This window comes from Cryptomeria japonica, chromosome 3 (assembly GCF_030272615.1).
Source record: "Cryptomeria japonica chromosome 3, Sugi_1.0, whole genome shotgun sequence".
Lineage (NCBI taxonomy): Eukaryota > Viridiplantae > Streptophyta > Pinopsida > Cupressales > Cupressaceae > Cryptomeria > Cryptomeria japonica.
The window spans coordinates 688488860-688507393 of record NC_081407.1 but is presented as its reverse complement, the minus strand read 5'-3'; the positions used below and the strand labels follow the sequence as shown (position 1 = coordinate 688507393).

At 36.3% G+C, this 18534-nt stretch overlaps 1 protein-coding gene across 1 annotated transcript in view; it reads left to right on the top strand.

Annotated features, from left to right (window-relative positions):
• Positions 1-626: 626 nt before the first annotated feature.
• LOC131051528 (GCN5-related N-acetyltransferase 10, chloroplastic) overlaps positions 627-18534 on the top strand; it is a 33964-nt gene continuing 16056 nt past the window's right edge. Inside the window, exons 1-2 of the mRNA XM_057986097.2 lie at positions 627-1977; positions 2384-2436. Coding sequence (XP_057842080.2) covers positions 1477-1977; positions 2384-2436 — 554 coding nt within the window. The 5' untranslated portion in view covers positions 627-1476. The remainder of the gene's footprint in view (positions 1978-2383; positions 2437-18534) is intronic.

Here is an 18534-nt window from a genome sequence, read left to right as displayed (position 1 = left end):
TGACAAAATTGGACATATGAATGCAAAGATAACTTTCCTATATGAACATCTTCTAGCTTCTTTGGCCTTTCCAAATACCATTGCTCAAGGTTCGTTGCAAAATTTTAACCCTTCTCTCGTGAGTCTTTTAAAAAAATCTTTGCCTCAACTATATTAATCACCTCCTTTTGACGTCACCACTTGATATTCATTCTCTACTCTATATTCCCTTTTGACTCTTAATGACCCATAATATGTAACATAATTTTTTGATTGCCGCTATTTAACACAATTTTTAATTACCACCATTTAAAACGGTTGAGTTTATTTTTATTGCAAACTATCTTTTATGCTTTTTAAAATTTAATTTAAAAAAATTCAACATAACTTTCCAATAAAAATAAAACCTAGCATTATGAGTGCTTTTACCCTATTTAAATCTGCCATCCTCCTCTCTCTACTGTCCACTCTTGATATAGGCTGATTAAGGAATTTAGGATGATTAATTATTAAAAAATAATTGGAACTGATTATTATGGTGTATTTTGAAGTAGCAATCGAGGTCTAAGATCATCGAGAAGGCTTGTGGAGGAGAGTTGGCCTCGTCCCAGCCCCAGGCATTGCCAAGCAGATAAAATGTGCTTAATCTTCTATCATTCCAACATTGAATTTTTAAGCAGATAAGTTAAATATAGAATTTGCAAGCTTCTGATTCAGGTTCGGATAAGTAGCATTTTTTTGTGTTTTCTCATTGTCATGCTGCCCAGACCGCCTTATCTTCTGTTTTCTGTAAATTATTTACCTGTTTTGAGTCTTGAAAATGCTGCACAAGTTATGATGGGATAGCCTGAGTTCCTGTGTGCTATGCACATAATCATATCGTTTCTATTCTACTTGAGTCTCAAATTATAAGGTGGATTAATGTTTAGCAACTCCCCATTTTATTTTTTCCAGACCCATGTATACAGGGGTAATTGGAATTCAAGGAGCTTAAGTCTTTTGTAAAGAATCAAAATTAGGCCAATGGAGGACTGTTTCTGGTAATGGATGAATTAGGGCATAACCTGTAATGCCGTTTTGTGAAGGTCATTTCAATATAGAATCAGGTAAAGTGAACTGGATCATCGGTTTTTGGAAGAGCTCGCTACATACATAAAGGAAGTTGTAGTATATTTAGGAGAAATAAGTGTTCCAAGAACTAATAGACTCTGTTCTGTCATGATTTGCTCTTATTAATTAATTTGTTCTCTTAAGGAGCCCTTAGGTTACAGGAATTGTCTTCTTTGTCAGTTACAGAAGTATAAATTACATTAAAAGCACGAATTCAGTCTGACTTTGAATTGCTGTCGGTCATAGAGCTGAATTGCTTTGTATGAAACCACTTACCTATGGCTAGTATTTAAATGTCCCACATTTTCATTCGAGGTACTTGGGCTTGGTCATCTGTTGTACTCGTTTTATGAATCTGTATAGCCTTGTTATTGAAAGCTGATCAATATGATTAACATGGTCCAAATGAAAGTAAGCCACGCCTTTACGACACAAGTACGACTGGGTGACTCGTTGAATAGAGATAGGAATTTTTTATCAATTCCCACTGATTTTCAACATTTAAGTAGCCTGCATTTTTGGAGTTTAAAGAGCGTCAAAACATTACTGAGACCGGTTAAAGTGTTCAACAAGAGTGATTTCTCACCCTTAGTAAGAAATTCTATAATAAGCTTTTCTGGGTCAACCGCAAACAGAAGTAAACAGGGATCATTGAAGCATTATGCTAGAAATGTGACCGTTGGAATAAGAAAAGGATTACAAGAAGCTAGGGCTTCAACATCAGCTGTAGAAGAGAAGGAATTAAAGTATTTGGTAAGTGACTATGGATGGAGAGTGAGGCTTTTAACAACAGAAAAGGAGGAGATGGATGCAGTAGCAGATATTCAATCTGCAGCCTTTTACAGTCCAGCTCCAATTTGGGACAGCTTTTTCTACATGATTTTTAAGGTTAAGCTCATGTTAACAGAAGATTTTGACATGTTAATACATTCCGTTTCTTTTTTGTTCTTTTACCGATTCTGGTTTCTTGGAGATCCATTATGTTTAGAACATTGTAGAAAGCATATTATGTTGTTAGAGTGTAGAGTGTGTATACTGTAAAACACAGTCTCCGCATATTGGATACTATGGTTTGGGCAATTATTGGTCATAATTGATTAAAATGTGGAAAAGTTGTGATATGTTCAGACTGTTCTCAATCAAAGAAACATTTTTTCTTTACTTTATATATTGGTTGACAGCTGAATTTTTATTGATTCTTTTTTTTGAAGTGGGTTCTATTGAGTGTTCAACAATTGTTTAAAATAGTATAATGTTGAAATTCTCATTTCACCCCCATGGTATCCATTAACAGGCAGAAGTACTCGGTGCTCTCTTGTACAAGCTTAGGAATTCACCACCAAACAGGTACGATGATTTTTTGAACAGGAACATAAGTTCTTTTCTTTTCCTTTTCAATGTTACAACATGGTCTTTCATTCTCATTTCTTGATGAAATCTTATTCGATTTTTTTTCTTGAAGTTGAGAGTTTGTGTCTGTTTGACACTTGTGTTAGTTATTGTTTCAATCAGATTTTTATTTTACTAGAATTGGTGTTCTGAACAGACTAGTAATTCAGAGGACAAAACACTAGTTGAAAAATTAATTTATTATAAACAGCACTTGAGAAAACTCAAACAAAACAAGATTAACAATTACTGAATAGCTGAATAAAATAAATTCTTATATTGACTGAGACGTTACGCAAAATGGGCAAGCTTCATAGGAGATATGTATGCCTTTTACAATGCTTACACACTTCAAATTCAACTACTCTATAATTTTAGAGTATAAGATATAAAATCTTTTATTGAAAATAATAAATTATGATTCTTGGTGAGAACTGAAGAGTCACCACACATGTTAGTGACCTATGATAAGGAAGTTGAAATGGACAATTAGATAAGGATAAACTTATCAAAAAAAGTTAAAAACTGAAAATGTTTGTTGGACTTGTTCAATTTTAGTCCTTACTTGTTGGGGTCAATACACTTAGCCTTTACTCAAAATTCAAATTTCGTATTTATGCAGGAAAGTTTAGGTCATGAACCAGAGTTGTCGGAAACTCCTTTGTCCCTCCCTGGGAATGTGTATCCCCGTATCCGTTCCCGTTTCCGACATGGATACGTATCCGATACAATGCCCAAAAATCCTTGATTTCCAACCATGCTAGATCCTAATGTGATTTGATTTTTTTTAAAATTTGACGTAAATCTTCCTAAATTTAATTTTAAAAAACTTCATTCATGCATTTAAAAAAAAAATTGATAGCAACAAAACCTACACCAAATGAGAAAGACAAATGAAATGATTTTCTATTTCAGTGACCCATTTTTTGGGTTATCTTCCAATGCAACTCTACTATTTTTGCATATTGTAAAATGTCAAATCAACTTATCATTATTTATGTAGCAATTATGTGTCTATATTGCTTTTGAAGTAATGAAAATCTCCTCAAATAACTTAGAAAATTGTGTTAAATATATGTGTATGTGTTTTTTATGAATGACGTATCCAGCCGTATCCATATTGGGGGTCTTAAAAAATAGCCGTATCCGTATCCGATACCGTATCCGTGTCCATGCAACTTTGTCATTAACTAATCAATCTGAGTTGGACCATAGATGGTCACATTGCTAAATTCTACTTCAGAGGGCCCAAAAAATGCAAAATAGTAAAATACAAAAAATACAAAAAATCCCCCAAAAACTGATTCATTAAAATATATAAATTTTCTGTCCAAAACTGTCACTTTGATGATATCGGATGTTTTCTGGATCAACTGGGTCATTATGCTTCTCATTAGTTTTGGGAAGCTTTGTCACCAATGCAATTTTGAGATTGAGCTGTCCGGAATCTCAACAATGGAATTATCAACAAATCTGAATCTGGAATTCTATGAAATGTACGTTGCCTGTTTAAACCATTTACATGGAAATTGATATCTTTTAATGTTAGAGATATTAAACTTGGTTTTCTGTTCATAAGAATTCTGTCAATTCGAATGCAACTTTGGCATCTGCTACCATAATATGTCTTATTACTTTTCTGGCAGCGGTTCAGAATCATTATGTATAAACTAGGATTTCTTCAATGATTGTTGAACTGTTTCAGAAAATGGCAAGATATAGAGCTGTCATCTGATTCAATTTGTAAATTGGGAGTTTCTCTAAACATTATGCATTTTATGTTATTGTATTTCATCAGCAGCTCTCTCAGTTTGGATCCGAATTCCAAAGTAGCACTAGGACAAAGCTAGTTAAGTATCCCATCACGGTAAGGAAAGAATAAGCGAAATAGGACTTCATGCACAAGTAGCTAAACAATCAAAAAGACTATTTTAGTCAGTTTTCTTTCCCAGGTCAAGCTAGAAATATGGACTTATAATGCTCCTACACATGAAAAGGTACTTTATTCTGACTAGTGTAAATAATTTTCCATTCATAGGGTGGAAATTGGTCCTGAATTTGTGGTGATTGAGGCTTCCATTGTTTTGGTTATCAGCCTCAGTTTGGTCATTGATGTTCCTTCCTCTGGTTTTGCTTCACTCAATATTGCAACTTGCTAGATAGACATTATGTTTTGCTCTGATAGCCTATAGACGCTCCAATTACATTGACTCTTTTCAAACTTGGTTTCATTTTGCAAACCATATTTGCAAATTACCATGTTTCAACATAGTTTTTTAGTTGCATTAATGATTTGCAATTTTGCAACAAACACTCAACGTACAATAACTTAGTTTGTTAATAGACTTCATTATGAATAGCAGAACTTATCTCTTTTTGAAGATGAAATGGTTTTATAATCCCCAGCACTTCTCAGCACTTGTCATTCTGTTGGGAAGTCAGTAGATCAAGGCATGACATACTGTAGGAGTATCGAGTCCAAACTTTACATCTTTGGCAAAACATGCCACCTATCTGATCTCTCTGAATACTTAGGCATGTGCCAATACTATAAGTTGTGGTCATAGGTAGGGCATCTTCATAGCTCAAGTAAAAAAAATGTCTCTGAACAACATAATGGTTTATCGGAGACCATACCAAAAACAAAAAAAATCTGTTTTGGGCTATATGCTGTTTTTCTAAATCTTGCAGTATCATCTTTTTCATATTATGGAAGACTGCAGCATAGACCAAAATGGTATATGCCTTTTCACTGCAAACGTCACTGGTTCACAATAAATTCAAGGAATTAAGAACTTCTCTTTAGCTGGGCTGCTTCAAACTAATTCTGATGGAACATTTATATACAATCTAGGGGAAGCAGCAGTGTTCCACGGAAACGCGTTTCTCCCTCTCAGGCCCAAGTCCCCCCGTCCCCGAAACCCGTCCCCAAAACTTTTTCTCTTTATCCCCTCGTTCCTGAAGCCCGTCCCCGTGTCCCCGCGTCTCCTCGTTCCCAACATCCGTGGAACACTGGGAAGCAGGAATAGGGAAATCATTAGAGACAGCCTTGGCTCTCCCCAACTCTGTGAGAGCAGTTGATAGGAATCCACACAAACTTTTGGGCAGAAATCATGGCACTCCATACAGGAATTCAGTTAGCAATTGAACACAATGTCAACAATTTCTACATTTAAGGGGATACTTGGCTAATCATTGACTTTGTCCAAGGGCAAATACATTATAAGCACAGGGTCCCACACATTACCACAATTTACAAGAACAAATTTCAACTGGAAGAAGAAAATCATTGTCCAAATTCACAAGAATCTGAACCCGTCGAAGGCATTTTAAATTATACATGCTAAAGTGCAATACAAACAATGGCAGATCACCTTACTGTTGAAGAATAGCGTCGGTCAGTAATCTACTGATCTGACTGAGTCTACTAAGTTGTCTAATTGGCCTAATCAGCCTTAGACAACTTAGTTTACAAATTAACTCTATATTGTTATAATAAAATAATTGAGTAAGAATTGACTTATATATGATTCGATTGATAATATGATTAGTTATGAATCAATTAATATAAGAATCAATTCTACTTAAGATTAGTTTCTGAAACGATTATTATATGAATTGATTCTACATGATGATTAGTTTATAAATCAATTATTATATGAATCGATTCAATGTTAAATCGTTTTATCTAACTTGCCTTTTAGACGTGTTCATGTCTATCTGATCTTAGGGAGAGTCGTGTTGGTTGAGAGAGTCATGTCATTTTGATTAGATATCATGTTATATATATCAGTTCGATCTCTCCTTCCATGTATATATCGATTAGTGCAGAAGATAGCAGAATAACATTTCAGTCCCTCATCTACATATTCAAATTGCCCAGCATCAACAACAGTTCGGGTTTTCTGTCATTGTTTTTCACAATCATCATTCAGTTTGAAGCGTTTCATCTTCCAGTCTGTTATACACATTAATCATTCAGATTGAATTCCTTCTCTTGTGCTGTGATTAATCTGTATACCAGAAGATCATTAAGGCAGATTGAACTTATAATCTGAACAGTATATCCTATAAGGAAGAATCCAATTCATTGGCAAATAATTTTGAAATTAAAATCTGATCTCCAAAAATTAACATGGTATCAGAGCAGGATTGAACAAAGATCAGATCAGATTGATATAAGCAAGATTATCTTCTATTATTGTCTTCAAGTTCATCTATTTCTATCAACGTCAAGATGGTGAATGGAATTAGAGTTGAGGACAGACTTGAAGGAGCATTAAACTTCGTATCTTGGAAGTTTAGAATCATGCTTGCTTTGGGGGAAATCGAATTAGACGAATTCGTGAAGGATGCGGTACCGGAACCAAAGGAAGAGGATGAGAAGCTTCAATGGAAGAGAAAGAACAACAAAGCAATGAAAATGTTGGTTGACTCCGTGAAAGATCACATTGTGCCAATCATCTCCAAGATGACGAAGGCATGTGACATGTTCAAAACATTAGAGGAGATGTATGAGATCAACAACATGAGTCGAGCTCTCGCACTGAAGCAACAACTTCACCACATCAAGATGACGAAAGGAGAATCCATCATGTCTTTCTTCATGAGGATTACCAAATTAAGAGATCATCTCTCTACCATTGGACACACCATAAATAGCAAAGAATTAACCATGTTGGCTCTTAATGGTCTTCCTTCATCATGGGAGTAATTTATTCAAGGGATAAGCGCAAGATCAAAACTCCCTAAGTTTGATCGATTGAAGACAGATTGCATTCAAGAAGAGTCAAGATTGGCTACAAGAGGTATTGGCCAAAGCTCCACAAATGAAGATATTCATGTTCTTGCTGCGCGCTTCTCAAAGAAGAAGGGTAAGAAAGGACACTTCAAAAGAAAGAAAGACGAGGAATCAAATGGTGCTCCCACACACAAAAGAAGGAAGGACATTTCAGAAATCCAATGCTTTAGATGTGACAAATATGGTCACTACGCAATGAAATGTCCAACCAGGTCTATGCCTCAAGCTTCCATTGCGGATGTTGGTGAGACTATTCCACAAAAGGATTCAGATGGATTCATTTTCTGATTTGAAAGAGATAAGTTTTCTTTTTGATTGAATAATGTTCATGAATTTAATATGTAGTTTTTTTAATTCATGCAATTACATTATTCGTGTTATTTGTGAAACAACTTTGTCAGTAGATGTTCACTTATGACTAGCTGCATTTGGATATCTTGTGTTTTAAATTTCCTCAATTTGCTATGAGAAATTTGTCCCTTACATTTAGGACATCTTTAGAATCACAGTTTTGAAGTTCTATTTGTGATGAAGAGATTGGAATTTAGGAGGAATATGCAGAGGACTTTAGTGGAGATTCTAAGATTTTGCATTTCCATTTTTTTTATATATAAAACAAATATCTACTTGCAGAGGTGCAACAGTTCACTTGTGAAAGCCATAGAGGCACTTGTGCTGGTAATGATAGCATCTAGGGTTACAAAGCCAAGTTGAGACAAGAGGGCTCTCTTAGTGAGAGGGAGCATACTGAAAGGGGATTTTGTTCTAAATCTCAGGATGATCATATTCCTGCCCAAGGCTTGATCTTATGACAGTAGATCTATGGTGGTTTTGGATCTAGCACTTCTAACCATATGAGGATCATACCAGATGATGAGAGTCTCCTAAAGCAAGATATCTTCCATGATTGGGACCATGTGAGCAGGGGATGCTTCCGTGACAGAGGGAGCAGCTAAGAGGATGTGCTTCTATTGATATCCAAGGGTCTTGGTTATATTGGTGTAGAGGGAGTGGACCATGTCAAGATGGTTTCTCTAGTGATCAGTCAAAGGACTATGATTCATGAGATGGAGTCCCATTTATGTAGGCTGGAAGGCCTTTATGTTGACTCCTAAGTCATGATATTCCTAGACAGATGAATACTGGGTGAGCTTGAAATACACCAAGAGTGATGCAGACTCCAACCTTGTATTTCATGAAAGGTCAAAGCATGTGGAGATCAAGTATCACTATGTTAGAGACATGGTGGAAAGGTATGTTATTTAGTTAAGATACATTAGTACTAATGAGCAAACGACAAACATTCTCACTGCCTCTCTTCAGAATAAAGTCTTAGTTGAGATTGAATCTATTTTTGTACTATTGTAATATTGATTTGTTTATATTTTTTTGTACTATTGTATTCTTCTCTTTATAAGATGTTTAAAGTGTAAACTCTTGTTATTGCATTTCTCTTTGAGAGAGACTTAAGGTGAAAGCCCTTATCTACACCCTCTGATATGGTTCATGGTAGATGTCATGTGTGTGATGCCATGACAAACATCACATGAGAGAATCCGTGGTGATTTTTCTTGTACTTGTGTGTTTACCCTTTGGATGAGCCATGGTGAATATCATTGTGAGGTGATGAACTCACAATGTTGAACACTTGTACATCATACCATTATTGTGGATGTTACATGAGGAGATATCTATGGATAAACCATACTGGTGGATATCATGTGAAGTGATATCTATGGATATGCTATAATGGTTGATATCTTGTGAGGTGATATCTGTGGACATGCCATAATGGTAGATATTACATGAGGAAATATCTATGTATAAACCATAATGGTGGATGTCACGTGAGGTGATGTCTATGGATATGCCATAATGATTAATATCTCATAAGGTGATGTCTATGGATATACCATAATGGTGGATATCATGTGAAGTGATGTCTATGGATAAGCCATAATGGTGGATATTACTTGAGGAGATATTTATGGTGGATATCACATGAGGTGATATCCGTGGATAAGCCATAATGTTGGACATCACATAAGGTAATGCCTATGGATATTCCATGCTGGTTGTTATCCCAGTGAGGTGATACCTATGTGACTCAGATCTTGAGTAGAATTCCTCCCTAGCTAAGAGGGAGTGTTGAAGAATAGCGTTGGTCAGTAATCTACTGACCTTACTGAGTCTACTAAGTTGTCTAATTGGCCTAATCGGCCTTAGACAACTTAGTCTACAAATTAACTATATATTATTATAATAAAATAATTGAATATGAATTGACTTATATATGATTCGATTGATAATATGATTAGTTATGAATTGATTAATATAAGAATCGATTCTACTTAAGATTAGTTTATGAAACGATTATTATATGAATTGATTCTACGTGATGATTAGTTTATGAATCAATTATTATATGAATCGATTCAATGTTAAATCGTTTTATCTAACTTGCCTTTTAGACGTGTTCATGTCTATTCGATCATGTCTATCTGATCTTAGGGAGAGTCGTGTTGGTTGAGAGAGTCATGTCATTTGGATTAGATATCATGTTATATATATCAGTTCGATCTCCCCCTCCATGTTTATATCGATTAGTGCAGAAGATAGCAGAATGACATCTCAGTCCCTCATCTACATATTCGAAATGCCCAGCATCAACAACAGTTCGGGTTTTCTGTCATTGTTTTTCACAATCATCATTCAGTTTGAAGCATATCATCTTCCAGTCTGTTATACACATTAATCAATCAGATTGAATTCCTTCTCTTGTGCTGTGATTAATCTGTATACCAGAAGATCATCATTAAGGCAGATTGAACTTATAATTTGAACAGTATATCCTATAAGGAAGAATCCAATTCATTGGCAAATAATGTTGAAATTAAAATCTGATCTCCAAAAATTAACACTTACCAATAAAGCTGTCATTTCTAATCAAGAAAAGCCAAATGCAAATCTACTCAGAAATAGAAAGTTTCCCATGCAAACTGCTCCAATATTATTGAGTTGGTGAAACACAAAATCCAAGGAGCCAGTGACCTAAATCAGTATTCCAAAATCCAATGATCTCACAATTTTTAAAACAGATTTGCTGAGACAATTGCTGTCATGCCCCCACCAAGTACCAGATTGCAGCTTTAATAAAACACAGATCATAGCCCTTATGAATATTGTTCTAAGTGATGAGGAGTTAATAAAGGTAGCATCGATTCCTAGAATAACAGAATTTAATTAAAATTAAACGAAGAATTTTAAGGGCAGCGATTGAAAGGTTGTGAATTAAATAATAATTTACCAAGGGCAGAGACTGTTTGAAAAGGCTACGACTCTTGCAAGGATTGGATATAAAAGGGAAATCATTTCTTGAAGAGAAGACAGAAAATCAGATTAACAAATCAAGCCATAAGGAATCAAGCAATCAATTTATCAGCAAAGATCAATCAAGCAATCAGCAATCAATCAATCAATCAATCAAGCATTCAATGTTGAATTTGAGGAAGCGACTTGCAAATAAGGAGGACAAAACCCCTCCAAAGTTCATAAGAGATTGAAGGATGAAAAGTAAAACCCTTATTTCTCTTATCAAGTTTTGGATGAAAACCCAAATCTTGATCAAGGAGGACAAAAACCCTTAAATACTCTTGGCAAGTTAAGGATGAAAACCTTTAATCTTGTCACTGCTGAGTTAGGGACAAAACCCTCCGATTTAGCAGTTTTGAAAGCATTTCCAAAGAATTTCAAGATATGATTGCTTTGCAGAATTATGCATGAATTATGGATCTGAATATTATAATAAATTCATAATTTTTGACAAAGCCATTACCATTTTGAGTAAGGATTATTGTTTTAAAGCAAAATTTAGAACTATCCTAGAAGGGACATTACAATCACAATCTCAATACAAGATGCACAGCAACTTCACATATCAGTTGTCTCATTGATCAACAAATAAGGATATGTTTATGTAAATCAATTGGAGGTTTAGGAAATCACAGCCCATGTTATTAACACACAGCTTTTCTTCATCATTAGCAGACAGGATGGCAGCACCCCCTAGAAGATAGAAAACATCTCAATTGTTCCTTATTGCAACAGTTGGCTGAAGGCATGGTAATTCTAAATCCACATAAATTAGTTTCCTTATAATAAACCTGACTTGCTACATTCTTTTCTTCTGCCAACATATTTTTGGTTGGACTTTATTATCTTCTTTGCCTATTCAATATTGCATTTGCTATGTCATTGTTTCACATCTAATTGCATATTTTACACGGGGTCCCAGTTTAGCTATGTTAAATCCCAGCTTTAAATTGATACTCCAAAGGTATCTACTGCTCATCTCATAGCCTTAACCTCACTAACTTCTCCTATACCTTTAATGTTTCCCTACACAAGAACAATCATCCTTTTAAATCTACAGTATTAAGATCCTCATTTCATGGTCATTCTAGTAATTAAACCCTGCCCATATCCTTTAAACCCCTTCCTACTTAAACATTAATCGTTACCTTCTCCAATTAACTTCTTGGAATTGTTTCCACAACCACAAATTCTTCATATCCCTTTGAATGCTTTATCTCGTTCTATTTCACCATGCCAAGTCTTGGCTTCCTCCTCACAACTATCCTCACTCTTCTCTTTAACACTTCATCCCTTGAAATTCTGTTCTGCTCTAATAAAACTTCTGTTGTCCTCCACCCATGTGTTCACTTTGATGCACTTGGTCTCTTTCACAATCTTATCCTTTGCTTTATAGCAATAGAGTGCAGGAAAATTGCTTACACAGTATTCTTTCAACTCCATGACATTGTATGATTGTTTGGGAACTCCATTAGGGTGCTCAACTATAACTACTCCACATTCTTGGCAATTTTTATGACACAATGTAAATATACCTATCTCAAGTCTTGCCAACATTACACACCATGGGAGGAACCAAGTAAGAACTAATTTTCTTCTGCTGCAAAACGTTTGTATTCTCACCTTATTTGAAGCCAGTGTTGATCATCCACTCAACCATAAATTTTGGCATGGTTGAACTTTTCCTTCCTTCACCATGCACATCTCCTCAGCTAATCCCCCTGTTATCCTTAGAATTAGATGTAATACTGACTTTATTTCGCCAAGAATTGACCCAAACCAAATTCAGTTTCACAGAAACCAAGCAATTGTTGCTAATCCTGTTTTCAATGACATTGAATTCCAATGGAGTGCAGGAAGCCATGACCAAGAATATCCTTATATATTTGGACCTGAAGCCTTAATTGGAGTCATCAATAAACTTGCTGGTAGTTTTCATCATTTTGCTGCAAAAACTGATAACTATGAAAATTAAGCCCCCTTTCCTGGGAGAATGTACACTAAATGCAAAACTACATAAAAAACAGGAAGCTTGCATACATCAATTGCTAAAAACCACCGAATTCTAGCAGCTTCATCTCCAAACCCTTGAGCTGATGTTGTATATGATCCTATCAAGTGACTTGTCCTAGAAGCAACACTCTATCATTCAGAACATGTTAGAACTTACAAAGATGCAACACATAAACTGGCTGTTGAATTTCCTCACAATGTCAGACTGTGGACTGGAATGCCCTGAATACTGCTTTACCCCTCAGTCTCTAAATGATAAGGAACTGTCACAGACCCTCAGTAGAAATCTCATTTTTCTTGGGAAATGCAGAAATCAGCAAACAATTTGAAATTCCAGCTTTTGTTTATCTTATGATTAGGGTGTCCTAGAACATGCATGTCTATCATATCTGTTTGTAATGGTCTTCTTTTAAGTTTGCTTTCTAAGGTCTGTCAGTTTGTAAGTCTCTTGACTGTGTACAGTCATGGATCTCATCAAGATGTTCTTTGGCATAACCTCATTTTGTTCCAGTTGGGAACTATCAGTGCTCATCTTTCTGATGAGTGGCTTTATAGAAGCTCATGGATCTGTCTTTATGCGCTGTCCTACTTTTTGTAAAACTCCTATTTTTTTAAATCTAAAGCTCTTGAATAATATAAAAAAGAATATATTGCTGGTTTGCCAAATGTTTCTCTTTTTTCTCCAAAAATTCTCACTTGGTGAAATAGTTGACCCCAGCAGTTGTGAAGTAGAGGAAACTCCACATCCAAGAGGTCCTATTCAAAATTTGAAATCAGTAGTAGGCTAGGATGATGATGATGCATCCTACCTTCGAATACTCTCCGTTCACATTGCTTTCATTAGCTACATGTCAATCTTGTTTGATTTTGTTTTCATTCTAATTGCATATTCTCTTTTTGTATTTAATTAGACAAATCCTCATTTAAGTTGTACTTAATTATACAATGCTTCATTAAAATTGTACTTAATTATATAAATTGCTTCATTAAAATTGTCCTTGGGAAGAGTCTGCCACACAAATAGGTGAACAAATATCAATCATACCCTTTTTTTGGCATGTCTAAGTTTTGGGGGATCTTGTATGACTGCAATTTGACCTTAATTGAATATTCACCAAATGGTCAAATTCACAACTGTCATACAATCCTTAAAAAAATTCATATTTCACTAGGCGGCTAACAATGACCATCCTTAGGAGAAAGGTAGAGAAGAAGGGCTTAGTTGGCAGACATGAAGCTAGGCGGGATATGGAAGGGTGACACAATTGAGTGAATCCACATGTAAGTTGCTTTGATCCATGATTGGAATCCACATGGAAGTTGCTTTGATCCATGATTGCATGAAGTGGTTGAAGAAGAACCTCTGCAGTCTTGTTCATGATTTCCAAAGACAAAGGGGTCTGAATTACTTCAATCATATGAAGGGATTTGAAGATGGGTCATGTGTGTGATGAACTATGGGTGCAATGCGTGCTTGTTGATAGAAAGATGCTAAATAACGCAAACAAGACTTGTAATTGAATGAATTAAAAATGAAGTGAAACTTAACAAAATTACAGAAATAAAACAATTAAATTTTGCAAATTTTAACCTTGCAATTCTCGCTTTTAGCCTCTGGAATTGTAATGTCTTAGCTCTTACTTTTTAGAAAGTTTTTGGCAAGCAATACAGTGTTTCAGAAAATGAGTGATCCATGTGCTGTAAAAATATGGTTAACTCTGCAACTGCAAGGGTTAATGAGCAAATTGCTATCTAGTGTATAGATAAACAGGTATAGAGTAATATTGTCCTTGCTAGCAAATATGGCGGTGATTGAATAACTAGGAGATGCAATCAAAGAATACTCAATGATACAATATGCATGCTTGATAGCAACAACACTCAAACAAGGTAAACAAAACAAGAAGGCAAATAAGGAGGAGAGATAAAAAAAATGAGCAACAAGCAAGAATGAAAGTAGTATGATGCTGAAGGAAAAAATGAAGATTGTGAGTGCAAATAGAGATGCAAGGTCAAATGGGAGCAAAAGACAAATAAAAAATCAAGAGAAATACACCATAAAAAAGATTCTAAGCATACAGTAACAAAATTTGCAGCAACACAGCCAAAGAGAGACCAAAGGAGACAAGCAAGGTTGAACTATCAACCAAAATAGAAAAAATGTTATAAAAGTGATGTGGTAAGAACACAAGAATAGCCAAAAGAGACAAAACTGCAGCTAAAACGAAAGGCAACCGATGGGCAAAGGATAGACAAGAAAGCAATTCAAATTATATTTGGAAGCTATAAAGGCTGGCAAGGCACAAGAAACTTTAAAGCAATATTAAAATAGAAAGTAAATACTAAAGAGAATGTAAGACAATAGTAGAAAATTTTAACAAATGGGGCAGCAAAAGTAGCTTCACAATTAACAAGCCAAATTCAATACAAAGAAAACTCCAATCAAACAATCCACTCTCAAGAAAGAAAGATCAATAATTGACAGCAAAACGGAAAAAGAGAGACAAAAGGAGACAAGCAAGGTTGAAAACTTGAACCATCAACCAAAATAGAAAAAAGTTATAAAAGTGAAGTAGCAAGCAAACGAGAATGGCCAAAAGAGACAAAACTGCAGCTAAAAACAAAGGCAAACAATGGGCAAAGGATAGATGAGAAAGCATTTCAAATCAGATTTGGAAGATAAAAGGCTGGCAAGGCACAAGAAAATTAGAAATTGTAAAGCAAGATTAAATAGAAAGCAAATGGCCAAGAGAATGTAAGATAATAGTAGAAAAACTTAACAAATGGGGCAGCGAAAGTAGCCTCATAGTTAACATGCCAAACTCAATGCAAAGAAACTTCCAATCTAACAATCCACTCTTAAGAAAGAATGCTCAATCTGAAATCAACGAAACATGCAGTGTTGATTTTATGGTAGTGCTCGTTAACCACAGGCAAACATCAGATCTGTTGCCTTCCCAACCATAGACGATAAGCTCTTATCGTCACCCCTGAGCACACTACACGTCCTTCATGTTATTGAATTCATTGCTATTGATGCAATCATGACCTTGCATATATATGAATCAATACCTCCTAATAGATCTCAAGTCGGCCATATACTTTTGGCGCCAAGGATAGGGTCAGACCTATATATTACAAGTTACATACGAGTCTCCCTTAGTTGCAAGTTACATTTAACTTAATCACAAGTTACACACAAGTGGTTCGCCCAAATAGGGCCTGCCCCAAATTAGACTCATACAATTGAGATATCCAAATGCCAAGGCCGACAGGCCACTTGGCATTTTGTGCACTAGGTCGGCTCTAGAAGGGATCCGACCTAGCTACACAACAACACTCCCTCTTAGCTAGGGAGGATTCCTTCTAAATAACCAAGTCACATAGTGACTACCACCATGGCTACTCCCTTGAATAATACGTTCACCATAGCTACTCCTAGAGGGTGAACAAGCACATCATGGAATTTCTTCCATGATACCCACCATACCTACTCGCAGAGGGTGGGCTCACCATGCCTACTTGCAGAGGGTGGCTCCACCATGCCTACTCACAGAGGGTGGAATGAGGGCTTTAACCTCAGACTTCTCCCAGAGAAGAATGCATCTCCACCATGCCTACTCGCAGAGGGTGGATCGAGGGCTCTAACTTCAGACTTCTCCCAGAGAAGAATGCATCTCTACCATGCATACTCGTAGAGGGTGGATCCACCATACCTATACCTACTCGCAGAAGGTGGATCGAGGGCTCTAACTTTAGACTTCTCCCAGAGGAGAATGCATCTCTACCATGCATACTCGTAGAGAGTGGATCCACCATACCTACTCGCAGAGGGTGGAATGAGGGCTTTCACCTCAAACTTCTCCCAGAGAAGAATGCATTAACAAGGGATTGCACCTCGAACTTATCCCTCACAGAGAAGAACTCATTAACCAAATCTTCATGATACCGTAGCTCCCTTTGAAACTGAAATGCTAGGCTTCCTCTAAAGCTGAAGCGTCAAGCTCCCTCTGAAGTTGAAATCAATCTTCTGACCTCTTCGTCCAAGGTTACTCTTGACGATATGTCAGACTCCCTCTGAATGCTGATTCTTCCTCTGCAAGCAATCTTCCTTCCTTGAATGCAATCTCTGATTCGTCCTGGAAGCATTTCAAAGAGATAATGATAGTCAAGGGAAATGTCAATACATGATTCACTATTCAATGATGTAGCATGACTTAATGAAAAAATTCATGAACATTATTCAAACATAAAGAGTACTTATCTTTTATAATTTTGCTCAGCAATGGAATTTCAATTCACTTGGATTGATCACACTGAAACACCTAGTGATGATGTGATGGCTGCGTGGCCTTTGGCCCTCACCATCACTCATCATCTGTCCACAGTATCTGCTCTGTGCATAGCTTAAGAATCATCTGAAGAATTGCCTTTAATACCTTCCACAACAAAGTGATGGACCAACCACATAAATGCGACAGACATCCACCTTCAGTTGCAATATCATCCAGTTCGACAACACTTTTCTGTACTCTGTACTTCTTCCAGTGAAATCCAGTGATCGTATTCTTGAGCGACCAAGACGAAGCCTTTCTACCCTTCGGAATCAAAATTTGCTCCTTCGATTGCTTCTCATAATTCAGGTTCCAATTTTGTCGAAGCGAGAAGCTACGAAAGCATCCAGAAGCCTCTCGTTGCACAGGAGCGCTGCGGGGACTCGACCTCGAGACCACCGGCAATGCTCTATTCAGCTGAAAAAAAAAGGATCGCAATTCAAAGGAGTCGTAAAGGGCATTGTCACAGTCCCATATTTTGCCTTTGGACTTCGATCTGGAATTGTGCAGGTTATACCAGGCCTACGCTATGGTTTTCTCCTTCGCCAGATCATCAAATTTTCCTTCTTCTTTTGCCATTGTTTTTTCGTCTGCAAATTATTTTGATTGAACTCCCGTAGAAGCATATGATTTACCTTCAAGTGGTTAGGCTCTATAGAAGGAACCCGCTCTGATACCATGTTGATTTTATGGTAGTGCTCGTTAACCATAGGCAAACATCAGATCTATTGCCTTCCCAACCATAGACGATAAGCTCTTATTGTCACCCCTGAGCACACTACATGTCCTTCATGTTATTGAATTCATTGCTATTGATGCGATCATGACCTTGCATATATATGAATCAATACTTCCTAATATATCTCGAGTTGGCCATATACTTTTGGCGCCAAGGATAGGGTCAGACCTATATATTACATGTTACATATGAGTCTCCATTAGTTGCAAGTTACATTTAACTTAATCACAAGTTACACACAAGTGGTTCGCCCAAATAGGGCCTGCCCCAAATTAGACTCGTACAACTGAGATATCCAAATGCCAAGGCCGACAGGTCACTTGGCATTTTGTGCACTAGGTTGGCGAAGGGATCCGACCTAGCTACACAACAACATGCATTAACAAAATTTGCAGCAAAAATGCAAAAGAGAGACCAAAGGAGACAAGCAAGGTTGAACTATCAGCAGCCAAAATAGAAAAAAATTATAAAAATGAAGTAGCGAGCAAAATAGAATGGCCAAAAGAGAAAACTACAGCTAAAAACAAAGGAAACCAATGGGCAAAGGATAGACAAGAAAGCAATTCAAATCAGATCTGAAAGATAAAATGGCTGTTGGCACAAGAAATTGTAAATCAAGATTAAATCAGAAAGTAAATGCCCAAGAGAATGTAAGATAATAGCAGCAAAACTTAACAAATGGGTCAGCAAAAGCAGCTTCATAATTTACAAGCCAAACTCAATACAAAGAAACCTCAAATCAAACAATCCACTTTCAAGAAAGAAGGCTCAATCCGGAATTAGAAAATGACCATAAA